This window comes from Hydra vulgaris, chromosome 12 (assembly GCF_038396675.1).
Source record: "Hydra vulgaris chromosome 12, alternate assembly HydraT2T_AEP".
NCBI lineage: Eukaryota > Metazoa > Cnidaria > Hydrozoa > Anthoathecata > Hydridae > Hydra > Hydra vulgaris.
The window spans coordinates 59,931,388-59,950,000 of record NC_088931.1 but is presented as its reverse complement, the minus strand read 5'-3'; the positions used below and the strand labels follow the sequence as shown (position 1 = coordinate 59,950,000).

The window sequence follows — 18,613 nt, the reverse complement described above, 5'->3', positions numbered from 1 at the left end:
CCTAAAGAGATATGACTCAGAAAAAAAAAATTGTATCTTTTTTGGAAAAGCAGGTTGGTTTAATTGTCCAATTTAGATTAATGTGTTTAATTATAAGTTTTAATAATAAAGTTTTTTGAAATTTAGGTTTCTGAATCATTAACATTCCTTCAAAATTGCCTAGATAATGATAAATTTCCAAGGAATGACTACCAGTATTTTATACAATTGGCAGTTATTTGGTTAGGTGGCAAAGTAACAAAATTTCAATTTAGATTTCCTATGGCTTCGCATCATGCCAGGTTTATGGCATAGGGAGTTTATTATTTAACATATGATCTTCTTCAGCCACAATTCAGAGGGAAAGCTGATTTATGAAATTGCTTCATTTACAGCACTATTTTATGTTCCATGGTTTATTAAAGCTCCTATCCCTGCTATAGCACCTTCTTTAGATATAAAAGTCATTAATGAAATGATACAATATTCTGAATTCAGTTTTAAACCAGCAGAAGCCGTACTGAAATCACTTAAAAAGCACAATTGGTATTTAAGTGAAAGATTTGTAGTTATGTGTCTTGCTGATAAATGTTTACCTGTAGATCAGCTACAAAAAATAGCTCTTAAATTAGCTCAAACAGCGAAGCCCACTAGCTATAAGATGGAGAAACTGCAGAATGTGCTATTAAACTTGGTAAAGACTTTATTGAAACTTTCAGAAACGAAGAAGATAGCCAAGCTAATTTATTAGTTGTTGCAGATCATCGGCTAAAATTTCAGACAACAGAAAAAAAATCTTGGTTGAAAACTTTAAAATAATCTATCTTTAAAAAATAAATGCAAATGTAAAAATATTTTTATCTAAAATACATAGGAAAAAAAATGTAGACGCCCCCCCCCTACCTCCCAAATATAAGCATGTATTTAAATGGGTAGGGATTTCCATCATCTTTTGCAATAATACAAAACATAATCTAAAAATAGATATATCAAGCTACAAAAATAACTCTTAAGAAATCTTCAAAATTTTTGTTAGTGACCCTGCCCCCATTACTATTTACAAAAATAATAAATTTTCTAATTTTCGGACTGCTGGGGCCAACCATAGGGGTACCCATATAAAAAAAATTACATTTTTTAAATACACATATCAAAAGGAACCAGAAAAATTATTATGGTATTTTTTTATTGACTTTGGTGTATATATATATATATATATATATATATATATATATATATATATATATATATATATATACACAATATATACAAATATAAAATATATATATAATGTATTGTATATATATACATTTATATATATATACAATATATACAAACATAAAATATATATATAATAAATATATATATACGTATATGTGTATAATATATGTATTTATATAATATATATTATACATATATAAATGCATATATTATACACATATATGTATATATATTTATTATATATATATTTAGGGATTGCATCTCAAAATTCGAAAATTCCAGAATTCATTTTCATAATATAGTTTCGAATTCCGAAAATTTTTCCTGCGAATTCTAAAATTAAAATTTATTTTTTCATGCTCTTTCTAACTTTTAACTTGTGTTTTTGTTTCTGTACATATGAATATTCTACATTCTAATTCTATAAGAAGAAATAAAGAAAACAATTGTAAATTACAGTTATCCTGCATAATACAAGTAGACAGAGAAAACATTCCTAAATTGCAGTTAACAGTTTCTTGTCTTCATTTCATATCCATATGTAACAATTTTTATATTTGGTATTACCTCGTGTTCGTGTTTTATATTTTACAATTTTCAATAGTGTTGAGATTTGCTTATTGATATGCGGTGTGTATTGAATTATTTGGATCAATATTTTTTAAATAGGTAAGCAAATAATAGCAGGAATAATAGCAGTTTTAATTTAACAACATTATTTGATAACTATTTAATCATAATTTTGTTTTGTTTAACAAGTTAAATTATTATCAAAAGTACATCCTAAAATGTCTTCAAAGCAAAGTTATTCAGAATACACAAAGCAATGTAAAAATCAAAAGATGCAGGCTTAAATGATGCAGGATTTTATAAATTTAAAAGAAGATGGAACAAGATTTTACTTAACACTAGATGAATGGACATTTTTAAGAAAGCGATGTTATTTAAATGTGAATGTCCATGGCAAGAAACAGTTTTGGAATTTAGGTTTAGTATCTGTTAAAGGACATTTCCCTGCAGACAAATGCAAAGGTATCACGTTTATAACAATTGATGGGGCAGCTGTGATGCAAAAAGTTGGGCGGCTTTTACCATGTAATCAGCAGTTGTGCTTCGCACATGCGAATTTTGCACATTTAGCTGTATGCACATTTAGCTGTAAATGATGTTCTGTATAATAATTTGAATACAACTGAATTGGTGGCTCACACATATACAGAAAATGTTAGTGTAGAAGATCAAATAAGAGACTTCAATCATTCAGATGAGGAATACATTGAGGATAAAAATGTTGGCTTGATTGAACAAACTTATAATGAAGCTGAGCTTGTTGAGACTGAAGAATCTGGATTTAGTTTTCTCATCAAAAGTCTGAGCAAGCCTTCTCAATTGCTGGTAAATTTTGTACAAAAGTTCGAACAAAACTCAGAGACGCAGCTTTAAGTGATCTCTGCTTCCTCAAGGCATATTTTAGGCAAATATAACAATAATTTTATATTTTTTATTATTAAATGATATACCATATTAGAACGTTTCTGTACTAATTGAATTTGGTATAATTTTATGTTCCATTTTTATTTTCAAAGAAAGTATTTTTTATGCAATAAATAACAATAAATTATCTCAAATAAGTTATTTTTATTATTTTTATAGAAATAAAGAAACTTAAAATATTTTCGGAATTTGACCAAATTCGGAAGAAATTTAATTTTGAATTCCAAATTCCGATTTTTTTATTTTTGTCAAAATTTGCATTACCTATATATATTTTATATTTGTATATGTTATATATATATGTGTATATATATATATATATATATATATATATATATATATATATATATATATATATATATTTATATTATATATATAATATATAAATACATATATTATACCTATATATGTATATATATATTCTTTATATATATATTTTATATTTGTATATATTATATATATATATATATATGTATATATATATATATATATTATATACATATATATAAACATTTATTATATATATATATATATATTATATATATATTTTATGTATATATAATATATATATAGTAAATATATATAAATATAATGTATATATATATATTATATATATATATAATATAATATATATATATATACACAATATATACAAATATAAAATATATATGTAATAAATATATATACATATGTGTATAATATATGTATTTATATAATATATATAATATATATATATATTATATAAATACATATATTTTAATCATATATGTATATATTTATTATATATATATATTTTATATTTGTATATATTATATATAATATATACAACTTTATCAATATATAATATATCAACTTGTTTCTTCGTGCAGCGACCTTGTTTATCAAGGTTCGTGTTTCAGAGTTATAGAGTTGAGAGAGGTTTATAACCACTATAAGTAGCCTCCTTTTCTGTAGTGGCCTTCTCGGCCTTGAGGAGGTGAAAAAAATATATATATATCTATATAAATACTCAATATAAATATATATATATTTTAAATATATGTATATATATATATATTTAGTAGAAATATTGCCGAATAAAAGTGTATTTTTGCCGAAAAAACAATATTTGTCCTAAAAAATGCAAAAAAAAAAAAAAGAGGTCCTCAATTTTTAATTTGGGTTATTCTAGACCCAAGATGGTCTAAAATAACACAAAATATAGTTGTGCAAAAGCTTAAAACAAAAAAAATTGTTTATCTAAAGTTAACACAAAATATAGTTGTGCAAAAGCTTTAAACAAAAAAAATTGTTTACCTTACACAAAATGTAACTATGCAACAGCATTAAATTTTGATTCATTTCACTTGGTATTTTGATCTTTCGATCACGTAACTCTATAAAATTCCAAATCTTACATTATACCAATTGAATAAAAAAAAATTACAAAACAAAAAATATTGAGTAAAAGATACCTTTGAACATACTAAATAAAACATCATGAGCATTTCGATAATTTCCGATTTCTTGGTCACTTTGTGCTATAATTACAGCTGTTTTTGCAGCTTCAGGATACCGCTCTAATGCCATATAAAGTTGAAATAAATAGCGTGAGTCCTAAAAAATAAAATTTTAAATCAAAAATCTAAAAAATCTCAGTGAATGAGTATTTTTACCTCTACCTTTCTTAGAGTGTTCCTGTAAACAAAACATATTAATAGAAAATGTCCCTTATGTCAAGAAAGTATTAAAAACTGCAATATCTTACTAGTAAACTGTCACTGGAGTACAAAACATTTGCTAAAAATGTTGCAGGTTTTATTGAACTTGGTTCACATCCTATCCCATTAGATTTGCCCAAGCTAGATAAATGTTGTGGCTTAGCACAAACATTGGAGAACTACTAAAGTAGCTAGCATAAATCTTGTAACGTGAAATTTAAGCATTATTTAAAAGGGAGAAAAATAGTCTCAGCACAGAGACTTTTCTTCTTTTCTCCCTCACTTTTAGTACTTTTCAGTAAAGGAAAAATCTAATGCTCTTTTAAAGGTACAACTTGAAACTTAATTATTCACTTTTCAAAAATCTATATATTGTTCACAATCAAGAGAGAAAGATCTTAAAGACCTTTCTAAGAGTTTCAGTACATGATGTCATTGATTTTTTTTGTTTGTGTAAAAGATTGATTATGTAAACAAACAAAAAAGTCAATGATGTCATGTACTAAAACTCTTAGGAATAAAACGCGCTTAAATAAATTATCAAGTCTGTATTGGCACAAGAAATAAAAGAATTATCTGTCTACTAGAAGCAAATTATTACATTGCAAGGCAAAGATGTTTTCGTTAGTCCACCATTAAGTGATTACTTAAGTTTATGTCTGTGCAACCACAAGAAAGCTGATATCTAAATACATTTATTCATTATATGCTAAAAAATCTGGAAATACCAAAATTTTAATAAAGACTGTGAAAATAATTGTAGTGGTGCTGGCAATTTCTGTTTTTCATTAATTAAATCCTAATGAATTATGTGTTACTCTTGATGTTTTTTTAAGCTCGTGAGAATGCAAATATTCAGACCACAAAAAATCCAGATTGCTACCCATACTTATTGCATATTCTGGTTTTGACACTGTTTCACAGTTACACATTTTCGCAGTAAAAGAAAAATATATACTTAGAACGCCTGGTCAAATTTTGGAGACAGGTGTAACAAAAGTTACACCTGTTATTCGAACTCTCTCATCACCAGCATTTATTACAAAAGAGGTGATCAAACTATTGGAAAATCCAATCCAAGCTGCTCTCCTGCAACATATAAAAGGAGCTTTGTATTAAAGAGGACATATCTGAGGAAAAATTTTAAAAGTGAACTATCTATCATTGAATTAAATATCATTAAATGGGATTGAAATTAAATAACTGGTGGAAAGTGGGAACCGATATTGAAATCTCTTCCCAAAGCAATGCTGTCATGTGTGGAATTGCTGTGTTGTAAGTGTCTGAAGAAAAACAGATGAAGTAAAGAAACTGACAATAGAATCCAAAAATGCTATTTTGCCCAGTGTAAATAAGAATTTAATGGACTATATCTTTGCCACAAGCAATGTGAAAATGACTAAAATGTTATTTATTTATTACTATATATTAAACTATTAAATAATACTTTTAGTACTTCTGCTGCAACAAAAACATTAAATTTGAATTGTTTTAAATTGCTAAACATGCTTATAACGCCTGTACCACAAACTGAACATAGAAAACACAGTATGTCACTGCTATTAGCAAGTAATTCAGTTTTTAGACATTAAAAAAGAATACTAAAAAAAAGTGTGTATATATATAAAATAAATTTTTGGGGCTTAATGATAAGACTAAATTTGTCTTCTTCTAGCCCTGGTCATGTAATTATTTTTTTATAAGTTACGACTGTAAATTTTTTTTTATCGGCAAAGTGTAAATAAGAAAATAAATTTTTTTTTAAATAACCTTAGGAATACCATCAACTTCTCCAATTAAAAAATCAATAAGCTTTAATGTTAACTTCTCATCTTTTGCATTCTTAATCTAAACAGCAGTTAATGAAATTTAAAAAACAGTCGGTTCAAGTTTTTATTCATAAAAAATTGCTAAAAATATCTTTGTATAAAAACAAACATACAGTTTCAATAGCTAATATAACTGATTCACCACTCTCAGTGACAGGACACCGCAACAAATGATTTAGTGCTTTTTGATAAAGATTTGCTTTTGAGAAGAATTTGCCAGCTAGCAAGCTTTCACGTTGATTTTCAAAATAAACAGCCATATTATTATAGTCTTCAGCTGTTGCTGCATCACCTATAAAAATTATTTTCAGTAAATGAAGTAAACAATAGTATAACAGAACCTTTAAAATAGCAAACCAATCTTCCTTTATACAGACTGTCAAATTGTTATTTTTTTAACTTTTTATGGGTCTTTTAAATTAACTTGTTCTTTTGTTCATTTTTGTATGGTTTTGTCTTTTTTTAATTTTAATTCTTTTTTTTTTTTTAAATATGCAATTAAAAATACATAATACAATACAATTTATTAAATTAAAGAACCATAAAAAAGTAAATAAAAAGAAAAAAACAAAATGACAACTTGAAAAAAATTCATTTTTATTTCCTTTATAGTAATTCATATAAAACAACTTATTTTTTTTTAATTTATTATTATATTTTGTAAATATTTAAGATATAAACTTTATTAGTTTTTAAATATAGAATATTGTATTTATACATACATATTTATATCCCCTAGTTTGCATTTACAGGGACATCTTATTTTATTCCAATAAACTACTTTTTTTTTTTACTTTTTTTTTCTTTTTTCTTCTTCTTTTATATCTATTTTAATTTATACATAGTTAAATTTAATATTTTGTTATAAAAATATTTTTTATATTATTATTTTTGTTATTTTTATTTAACTATTGTACATTATATTTCTTTTTTTTTTTCATTTATTTACAAAAACACCTATTTACAGAAATATAACCATACTTAAATCTACCCCTAACGCTAAGTCTGACCTTATTCCTGTCCCTAAAACAACCCTGAGTTGATGTAGCAGCACTCCTACTGGTATGGACATACCAAAAATGCTTATGGTGACAAAAACTTACATGTACACAAAAATATCCCCAATAATGCTAATGTTCCTGTAAGTATTCATTTTTTTGTAAAATCTGTCCCTGTAAGTGATACTTTAGGCATGTGTGTGTGTGTATATATATATATATATATATATAATATATATATATATATATATATATATATATATATATATATATATATATATATACACACATATATATATATATATATATATATATATATATATATATATATATATATATATACACACATATATATATATATATATATATATATATATATATATACACATATATATATATACATACTTATTTATATAAATATATATATATATATATATATATATATATATATATATTTATATATATATATAAATTTTTATATATAATATTTATATTTTAATTTATTTATATTTTTATATATCAAATTTATACCTATAATTTCTGCATACTGTTCCATTTTATCATGTTCCTATAAAATAGAATATTTAAATATTAAAGAAAACTTAATATCTATCTTTTTTTTTGTTATACAATATAAAATTTTAAAAATTTAACCAAAATATGTAAAATTCAAGCATGTTAAGTTTTCTTAAGTTTCCAAAATTTAAACCAAATCTTTTGAGAAATTTAATTATTTTAAGTAATTTTGAATTTATCTAGCATGGTCTAAAAGGTAGCTTTAATTGAAGTAGATTTAATAGTGAACTTTAACCAAAATAAAGGTATTTTCGTACACATTTAACTGATCTTGAATAGATAGATGTCTCATATTTTACTTAACATATTGTTGATACATTGAATCATAACATAGAAATACAGGCTGTTATTTTTATATTTTAGTTGATTGTATTAACTTAATGTTTTTTAACATTTTTCAAATGTTTATATATAATGGTGCTTTGTATATATTTAATATATAATAGTATTTTATATACATTTTCTATACAATTTGTATACAATGGCATTTTATATAAAATGGTATTTTGCTTAGTAAGTTTGGTAAGTTATTTGGTAAGACTCTTGGTCATCTTTGACTACCAAAGCTGTTTTTAATTCATTTAACGCACTTAAGTATATATTTTGCAATTTATTTGTGTATTATAAACAAATGTACGTTTTATAACATGGTTCATTTTTTCACTTATAGGTTTCTAATTAGTTTATTTAAACAAATTCCAATCACTTTAGTTTGTTTAAAATGGTTGATTTAGAAATATATTTGTAAGTATAATAAAAAAAAAAACAGTGAATTTTTACTTGACCGATAGTTAGTGCACTAGAAAATAATTACTTTGAAAATTTAGAATGAACTTTAAATTTAGAATGAGCTTTAGAAAATAGTTACTTTAAGAGGGTATTTGGTCTTAAGGTTAAAGTAGCTCTAACAAATGACCATGAATAAAACTCAAGGAGAAACTTTTAATAAAGTTAATGGCCAGTTTCATATCCCATGTTTAGAAACAAGATCGTTTAATAAACGGTTTTTTAAAGAAAAATAAAAAAAAAAAGGTCATTAGTAAATATTCACACAAACAATGATGCATTATTATTATTATTTACATTGTTACAATATCATACAAACTGTTTTATCATTTTAACTAAATGATAAGTCAAAATTTGAAAAGGAAGATAAGTTTATCGTTAATTTTTTTAACAAAAACCAACATATAGTGTCGTGATAATGGTCAGCTTAAAAAAAAATCCGGTAAGGTGAAAAACATAGGCCTACCATGACCTATTTGGCATGGGTCCTGCTAGTTACATATAAATAATTATGCAAACAATCCAAAATAACCTGAGCAAGAGTAAAAGCTTCATCATTGCATCGAGACATCACAAGGAACTGAATAGCGGATGCAAAATCTCCAAGCTTTTGAAAAAATCTAAAAAGAAGTAAAAAAAAGTTTATATAATATAATAATTAAAAGATTTTTAAAATAAAAATTTTTACTGTGAATTTATATTTGTTAATATTATGTATTAGGGTTTAGAAAAATCATGGTATTTTAGTTGGACAAAAAAGCCATAATTTAATTTGTTCATAAATAAAATAATTTATCTTATTCAGATTAAACTAGGATTCATGGCAATTTTGAAAATCAATTTTAGCTTTTGAAAATACAAGCAATTTTGAAAATCAATTTAATTTTTCAAGTACTTATTCCATGATTTTTTCCTGTTTTCAAGTATTTATTCCCAGATTTTAGGTGGTGAAAAATATATGACTTTCCCTTATAATGTTGAATGATTTAATACTTTCGCAACCAGAGCTGTAACTAATTCATTGTTTTCACACAAGTCCAAGTCAAGGATATTGTAAAATAACTTTAGGCTGAATATAAAACTAATATTCAGTTATTTTAAAATTATTCTGAGATAAAATCATTCACTGATTTTGAGGATTTCAAGAAAAACTTCCCTGACTTTTCCAGGTTTTCACTGATTATCTAAACTGTCAAAACAATTGCCTGGTTTTTCTGTGTTTTCCCTGAGTGCTATGAACCCTGTTAACTTTCAAATAGACACAAAGAGAGTAGCATTATAGGAAACAAATGTTTTGTTAGTGGTTAAGGATTATACTTTAAAATCATTCCCTATTTTGGAAATGAGAGTCTTTTTTTTCAAAAAGGAAAAGTGTAGAGTATAATAGAGGTAGAGCCAAAGTGATTCAGATATCTTCAGCACCATCTTGAAGTACAGTTTATATTGTAATTAAAATCTGCATAATTTAGGTTAGATATGCATAAATAGAGGCTGAGAGGCTAGGGCTATTATTTCTCTTTCTCCCTCCTAAACTGTGATAACAGTTTTTTCGTCAAAAATATTTTAAAAGATATAAATGTAAATACTTTGCAGCATTTTTAAAATTCCACCTAATCAAAATAAGGCAATACGCATAAACGTAAGGAATGAAAGTAAAAACTTCGACAAACCAATGATTTTCTTATTTAAACGATTCAAATAAGTATTAATAAAGTTGTAATATTAAAATAATTTTCACTCAGGAAGAGTGCCACTAGTTTTTTAAAATTTCCTTTGTTAATTATTTTTAATGAATGAGTTCAATACTTTTGCAATTCTTCTGTTATGTAACTCGAACTCTGAATAATAGTTATAAAAAATCCACAATAAATATCACTTGGTAATGTAAGTGATGTAATGTAAGTTAAATATATAGTATCAAAAAAACAAGTTTATTTTCCTTAGCTCTGATAAAATTTTATATATTTTTCAACTCTGATAAAATTTTATATATCTTTAAAATTGGCATAGAATTCTTAACATTTCGTGAAATGTTCTAATACAAACCGTTTTACTGATTCGCAGAAATCTGACCTAAAAGTTAAAGCAATTTTTTTACTTTGTTTTCCTTGTAACCTAAGTTAAGTAGTATTTTCAGTATAAAGTTTTAGTTTATTTTATTCTTTAGACTAACAGCTTTCATACAAAATAGCTAAAAGTTTAATTTACAGTTTAAATAGGCAAATATTTGATAAAGTTGTTGCGTGTGTAATGTAAGTTAAAAATGGAATTGCCCATATATATATAAATATATATATATATATATATATATATATATATATATATATATATATATATATATATATATATATATATATATATATATATGATGGAGCACCGTGTTATAGGGCCAAACTTGTAATAAAATTTACAAGTTTGGCTCTGTGAAAGGGTTGAAATTTGTGGGTATGGTGATGTTCATGAATATTTTATACATGATATATTAATATACGTGTCTATTACAAGATATACATATCTATTTACTGTGTTGTTAGGATGCATAAACCATAAATTACCACTTTGATTTGCTGAACGACACACCATTTCATTATTTTGGAGCAATGTTTTACAAAGTAAATAATGGGGATTATATCGTTGGTAAGGCAGGGATCTAACACTTCCAGAACAACCAAATTGTTTGATTAATGATTTAATGCTAAATATAGCATCCACACAATCTTCTGTTAACTAGTCCTTTTACTTCTGACAGAAGGCCGTACAATCTCTAATATTTTTTAACAATATATTTTTAAGACAAAGTTTTTTTGGAGGAACATGGCTTTTTAAATGAAATTACTTGCATGTCTTCTAATTGTAACAACACTTGGTGTAACACCAGTGGCAAATTCTTCAGATGATTTTCAGAAGCACTGGCAAATAGATACAGTTTTCTATAATAATGAATGCAACTATCTGTTCTTTTAGTAGTCTTCTTCAGTCATCCAGCTTAGGGTTTGCTTTTGAAATCACTAGTTTAATGATATTATTTTATTGTTTTTTTGATGCGGTTATGTGTTACATTAAAACATGCAACAATTGCGGTCAGTGTCAATGTTTTTGTTAACATAGAATAGCTGAGCACAATTTTCTGTTAGCTTATTATTTTTTCCCATAATTAATATCCTTAATTTATGCTAAAACAAAAACTTAACCATGTATTTAATATTAATACTAAAAATTTTGAATGAAAAAATTTTTTTTTGACAAATATTTAAAATTTTCTGCAAATTTAGAAAAATGTTCTAAACTTTTGATTGTGATTGTACACACACACACACACACACACACACACACACACACACACACACACACACACACACACACACACACACACACACACACACACACACACACACACACCTTTAAAAATGATTAAACCCTATTATCTTTAGAATAACAAAAAACTTTATACTTTGCAACCATCTTTGCGCCTTCAACAGACTGTGTTTCTCTGACAATAAGTACAGCTTCCTCTGGATTTTGCAAGTGTTCAAGGTTAATTCTTAAAAAGAAAAGAAAAAAAAATTAATATAGCAACAAAAGTTGTTATATGAAAAATTAACAGAAAAAAGTTTTTTTAAAGGAACAAATTTTTATAAACAAACCGAATAACGTTTTCATAATCTTTAGCTTTCTTATATGCGGCAGCAGCATCTTTATACTTTCCATCCAATTCCTTTGCTTTTGCATACTGAAGTAAAAGCTTTGGAGAATTTATATTTTTTAGTAGTTCTCCAACTTTGTTCCTGGAAAAATTATACAATTAAAAAGTGTTTATAAACATCATTTTCACCTAAGAACTACATAATATTTAATTCAATTATTCAAATAAACTTTTATAGCTATATTTTGATTGGTACAATTTTTAAAATTAGTCAAATTTTAAAATCTTAGTAAAATAAAAATTATTTTGAAATGAAAATTTTATTCAAATTTTTATGTCTATAATTAAAAATTACCATTAATACTATTATTATTATTATTATTATATAACTGTTATAATAATTACTCTTATTAATACTTTTTAATATTTTTTGGTAAGTGTTAAGGTAAATAAACTTTATTCAAAACTTAAGTGCTAGAACTATTTGTTTAGTGGTACTTTAAATTGTGTCAAAATGTTATTAACAGGATTGCTTATAGTTCAAACTTCAACCAATAAACTTTTTTGATATAAGTCTAAGAGTCTAATGGCGTCAATAACCACAAAATACTCAAAATATATTTTTGAAAAATAATCAGAATATATTGCAGAAGAAAACTTATTTATATGGATATAAAATTAGTAACACAAAATGAAATAATTGGAGAATAGGAAAGAAAAGAAAGGAAAATTTTTTTTCTTTTGTAAGTATTTGAATAGCTTCTTTTTATTGTGTGAGAGAATTTTTAGTTTTTTAAACTTTGTATGCATAAGTTTGATACTATGATCTAATCAAGTTGCATAATTCGCTTTGAAATACAGTTTTCGTTTTCAATTGCTTAAAGTAAACAACTGAAGACCACAGGGGAAAAAGGGCACATGTCACATTTTCCAATTATTTGAGTTATGTCCCCTACTGTATAAACATAAGCCTGAAGGTTAGCAAAATAGTAAAATCCAACCCAAAAAAGGCCTATGTAATGTTACACTTAGAGTCCCAAAAAATACAGTAAGCACAAGCATAACGACTTTTAAAGACAAAATTTCATTTATCTCAAAAGTGGAAACATGTGACATTTTTTCCCCTGTAGTCTCCAACTGCTTACAATAAACATGTATGAATTCTTAAATGGTTATTGTAAACAAACGTTTAAAGATTTATTTAAAAATAATAATACATTTACTATATAAATATATACATCCATATAGATATATTTTCTATATAAATCTTTTATCTTTTATTTTTCATAACATAACTTTCAATTAATTCGCGCATATCAGCAATTATTTACCGATAAATTACAAAAAAAAATACATATTATATATAAAGCTAAATTATAAAACAAAAATTGGTTACCCGAAACAATATTTTTGAAGTTGTTAGAATTAATTTTAAATTTAAAGCTCCTAATGTCTTTGGCATTCACAACCTAAAACGGCAAGTTATTCCAAATATTATCAACCCTGAGAGAGAAAGAACATTTATGGACTTTGAGTTCACACTTTAGTTTGCGTAATTTGAATTTGTGACCTTGAGTGAAAATATAGTTGTTTATTAAAAAGAAATTTAATATATTTAGGCAAGCTTAATTAGCGCAAATTAATCAGTGTTATTTTGTGAAAATAATTATACGCTAAGGTTTTATTCCAATTTTTTAAATATAGACCCGGTGGGTACCAGGACTCGGACCCGGTATTTTCTTCCAGGTACCTAAAATTGGGGATTGCACAAATTGCTTTTTTTAAAACATCTTCGCTTCTAACAAGGCTTCCAAAAGATGAAGATTGTAGAGCAAGATAATGATTGACAGACGACTTAAAGGATTGCAAATTATATGATTCAGGAAAGCAAGATGAAGAAAGCGAATTCCAAAGGGCTGATGTTCGAGGAAAAAAACTAGACGAATAAGAGTTCTTGGAGCACTTAGGAGCAGTCACAGAAAAAGAATGAGACTTAATTGAATGATGAACACGAGAATGAATTTTAGTAGATGGTACAAGAGACGCTAGCTCTTTAGAGCAGTGCCCATTATAGTATTTGTAGTAAAGAGAAAGAGAAGCAACATTACGACGACGTGATAATGGTTGGAGGTTGGCTGCAAGAGCAGGTCCAACTATGTTTACAATGCGTTTTTGCACCTTGTCTAAAAGAGAAAGGGCATCATTAAAAGATCCGCCCCAGATATGGAAACAATATTCTATACAAGGTCGGATTTGAGATTTATAGAGATAGAGAATAGAATCCGGAGTAAGAAAGTGTCGAGCTCGATAAAGAGATGCAACCTTAGCAGATGCTAATTTTGAATTGGATTTAATATATGATTTCCAATAAAGATCGAGTTACTTTCCAAGCAAGAGTTAATCCTAGAAGATAAAGGGTAGATGACTCATCGAGTACATTACCGTTCATAAATATAGGAAGATCTATATTATTGCGATAACGATTGGCTGAATAAAATTGAGTTTTATCTGAATTAAAGTTTACCAGCCACTGTGATCCCCATGCTGTAGCAGAAGTGAGATCTTTTTCAAGTTTAAATGCCCCTTCTAAGCACGACAAGAATAAATAGTAGTATTATCAGCAAACAATGCCACCTTAGATGTGAGAATATCTGGAAGATCGTTACTGTAAATTAAAAAGAGTATAGGGCCAAGGATTAAACCTTGAGGAACCCCTGAAGTTACAGAATAAGAAGAAGAGTGCTGCCTATCAAGGATAACTTTTATACTACAATTGGAAAAGAAGGATTCAATAATCTTAAAGATGTTACCGGTTGTGGCACATCTCTAATTTTATAATGAAGATTCCTTTCTTCAAATGTGCAACGCCCTAAAAAGCTGAAGACACTTTACACAAATATAAATTTAGTAGAAGTTAATTTGACTTCCAAAAATACATATTTTATCTGTCACATCTCACTATGAATATGGTTTTTAAATAATTTTGTTTAAATTTCTACCCTACAGCCTACTTTCTATACTCATTGTTATTAATCACCTACCACTGTTTCATCTTGATGTAAACTCCTGCAGCGCGTTCCCAACATTCAGCTTTTTCAAACAAAGCAGCAGAATCTGAGAATTGCTGAAAAGTTGAAAAATCTTGATTAAAATAAAAATGCTTTTTGCATTTATATAATAGCCTTAAATTCTTATTCATACTTTCATATTTTCTAGAAGTGAAGCACATTCCTTTTTTAATACTTTGTTGGAAGACTTTATTGCTATGGAAACACCTCTAAAAATTCAAAATACTGTTTAATTTCTGAAAAAGTGCAAATTAGAATTTGATAGAAAAAAATGAAACGTAAAAAAAAAATTAAATGTCAAAATAAAATTTAACAAACACCTCCTAATATCACCTAGACGAATAGCCATTCTTGCTATACCTCCTTGGCAAAGTTCATTGTGATCTTTATTCTAAAATATCAATACTTAAAACTAAAAAAAAACAGAGAAAATAACAACATTACAGATTGGTATATGAAGCAATGATAATGACAGATCCAACTTAATGCTAAAAAACTAATTCTAAATTATTCTTTTTTTATTATACTATACTGCCTTCATAAGGAAATGTTGAAAATAATAAACTTACCTCAATTTCATTAGATATACCTCGCTCATAATTAATTAATGCATTTGAATAATCACCTCTAAATGCACAAAAAATTTTATATATTTAATATTATATATGACATGAATTTCTGAAATTTTTGTAAACAAAAACGTTATAAAAAAGTTACAACAGCCAAAATAGTCTGTTTTCAAACTTAAATGTAATAATAGTATGTTACATGAATTCCAACTGCTGAGCATATTCTTTTGAAATAAAAGGAATTTGGTCTATAGCAAGACCTTTAGCAAGTTCTAAAGCCTGATCCCAGTGAAGTAAGCTACGTCGCATCTAGAATATACAAATATGTTTATATACATGTGTAATATATATATAAATATATATATATATATATATATATATATATATATATATATATATATATATATATACACACACACACATATAGGCTAGAACTATATGAATATATATATATATATATATATATATATATATATATATATATATATACACACACACACACACACATATATAGGTTAGAACTATATGAATATATAATATATATATATATATATATATATATATATATATATATATATATATATATATATATATATATATATATATATATATATATATATATATATATATATATATATATATATATATATATACATATATATATAGGCTTCAACTATATGAGCCAAAATATCACATTTAAAATTAAAAATTTTTTATTAGATAAATAAATAGAATGTCACCATAAATGATGTATTTTCAATTTATATATATATTTTATCATACTATTAAGATGTCATTAAAGTATATATATCAGCCTTCGGAATTATGGTTGGCATTCAGGAATGCCGACCTAATTGTGAACCTAGCTATGTTTGAGCTTCAGGTCCAAAAAGATTTGGCAAACTTGTTTGATAAGCAATATGATAAAAAATCTATTTTACCCAAACAAAACTTTTAGGTACTGGAACTCCCAAAAGTTTAGCTGCTATATCTTTTTCACAGTGGAGCTAACATGTTTGCTTAAAAAAGCAAAAAGAGCAACTTCTGTAAAATGCCATTGATTATTGGTTATTTTAGAAAGTACAACATCAGGATATCCCTTTTCTATTTAATTGTAGTCCATCATGTCGTAGATGAATTGCAGGTCATTCACAAGTGCATCAGCACCATACTAGCTTTTGCCCAAGCTAGTGTGTGAAAGAAATCTGTTAATTCTAAATAAATTGATCATCATTCAATTCAATTGGATAATGATCAAATTGTCAATCCAAGACAACTTTTTAGATGGCCCTTAGTTTAAGAAAGTGCAAAGTGACTATAAACTTTGTCAAAAGGGATAAATGTGTCTTCAGCATTTTGAAAATAGTCATCTCTTGGAGATGTTATAGTACCTTGGTTAGGAAATAGATGTGTTTAATGTTTTATGATCTACTCTTTGAGATTTTGCAACGTTTTAGTCTTAAGCAGCTAAACATTCTATTAGTGATTGTTTATCCAGTGGTGGCTAGGCATTTCTAAATTTAGGCAAAAATTTGTTCTCTTGACTAAAAATGTTTCCAAAAAACTTCTTCAAAACTGCTCCAACAAAGATTTCAAAAAAGTGGTGTCAACAAGCATAGCAAAGAAGTTTTCAACCTTAGTTTTCTTCAAATAATTTAGCAGTACCTGAGAGCAAGATTATCAAGCATTTTTGCTCATTGCAATCTAGAGCACCTAACACAAGCACAGCAATTGTTCATGTTTCACACCAAATATGCTTTTTAAAAATTTTTTCTTGATTGTGAAAGGCAACTAACTGGGGTGGGTCGAGCATCACATTATCTATAATACAATCTGCAAAACGCTGTTGATTTAACATTCTACTTCAATAAGATGTTGATCTAAAAGTAACAAAATCACCCAAACTTCCATCATCAGCTTTCACTACAGTTGACACAATCATAGCTGTTTTACTATCAGATGATGTCTGCTGCAAAAGTGATTTCTGTACTGTGTAATTCTTTTGGGTAAGTCCCAGTATACTTCAACATCTGCTTCAGCAACCGCAATATTTTCTTCATTATTCTGTTCTTTGTCATTAACTTCTTTGTCCTCAAAGTCCTGATCATTTTGTCTACTGTTTCTAGTCTTTCTTTTTCATTATTATGCTTGATTTTCTAATTGTATGTTACTTTAGCATTTTTTACTTTAGTCCCAAAGATTTTATTAAGGCCAGAATTGTTAACAAGGCCAAAAGTAGCAAGGCCAACGGCCAAGGACAAAAGTTACAAAGCCAAGGACAAGGCCAAGAGTTTTAAGGTCAAGGCCAGGATTAAACATTTTTAAGACCAAACACTTCAATTTTTGTCTTACGTTAAGGCAAATTATTAACAAATCTGTAAGTAGCAAGTGCTGTGACAATAAAACCACACTTTGTAAAAATAGACCAAGGTTATGCGCAGAACTCAACGAAATCAATAAGAAAATATGTATTTTTTTTTTAAACCAAAATTTTCAAGGCCAAGGCCTCAAATTTTGGCCTTAAGGACTAACAACTCTAATTAAGGCCAACTATTTTAAGGCCAAGGACTAACAACTCTGATTAAAGCTAAATCTGACTAAATCTATAGTTGCCTTTCTGCCCCCTTTTGATCTAAAAAGAATGCAACATCATGATCTTTCTTTTAGGTGTCATTTCTTACACAGTTATTACCCATTTACCAGGTATTTTTGAAAAATTAAACGAGTTTCTAAAACTTCTGGTAATCTTT

The 18,613-nt window shown here is 26.4% G+C and overlaps 1 protein-coding gene across 1 annotated transcript in view; it reads right to left on the bottom strand.

Moving 5' to 3' along the window:
* LOC100212445 (WD repeat-containing protein 19) overlaps window positions 1–18,613 on the bottom strand; it is a 76,942-nt gene that overhangs the window by 5,627 nt on the left and 52,702 nt on the right. Inside the window, exons 31-43 of the mRNA XM_065813931.1 lie at window positions 16,063–16,172; window positions 15,864–15,921; window positions 15,615–15,685; window positions 15,428–15,503; window positions 15,268–15,350; window positions 12,228–12,368; window positions 12,035–12,124; window positions 9,116–9,203; window positions 7,753–7,789; window positions 6,337–6,515; window positions 6,165–6,242; window positions 4,149–4,290; window positions 3,991–4,070 (exon numbers count right to left, since the gene is read on the bottom strand). Coding sequence (XP_065670003.1) covers window positions 3,991–4,070; window positions 4,149–4,290; window positions 6,165–6,242; window positions 6,337–6,515; window positions 7,753–7,789; window positions 9,116–9,203; window positions 12,035–12,124; window positions 12,228–12,368; window positions 15,268–15,350; window positions 15,428–15,503; window positions 15,615–15,685; window positions 15,864–15,921; window positions 16,063–16,172 — 1,233 coding nt within the window. The remainder of the gene's footprint in view (window positions 1–3,990; window positions 4,071–4,148; window positions 4,291–6,164; window positions 6,243–6,336; window positions 6,516–7,752; window positions 7,790–9,115; window positions 9,204–12,034; window positions 12,125–12,227; window positions 12,369–15,267; window positions 15,351–15,427; window positions 15,504–15,614; window positions 15,686–15,863; window positions 15,922–16,062; window positions 16,173–18,613) is intronic.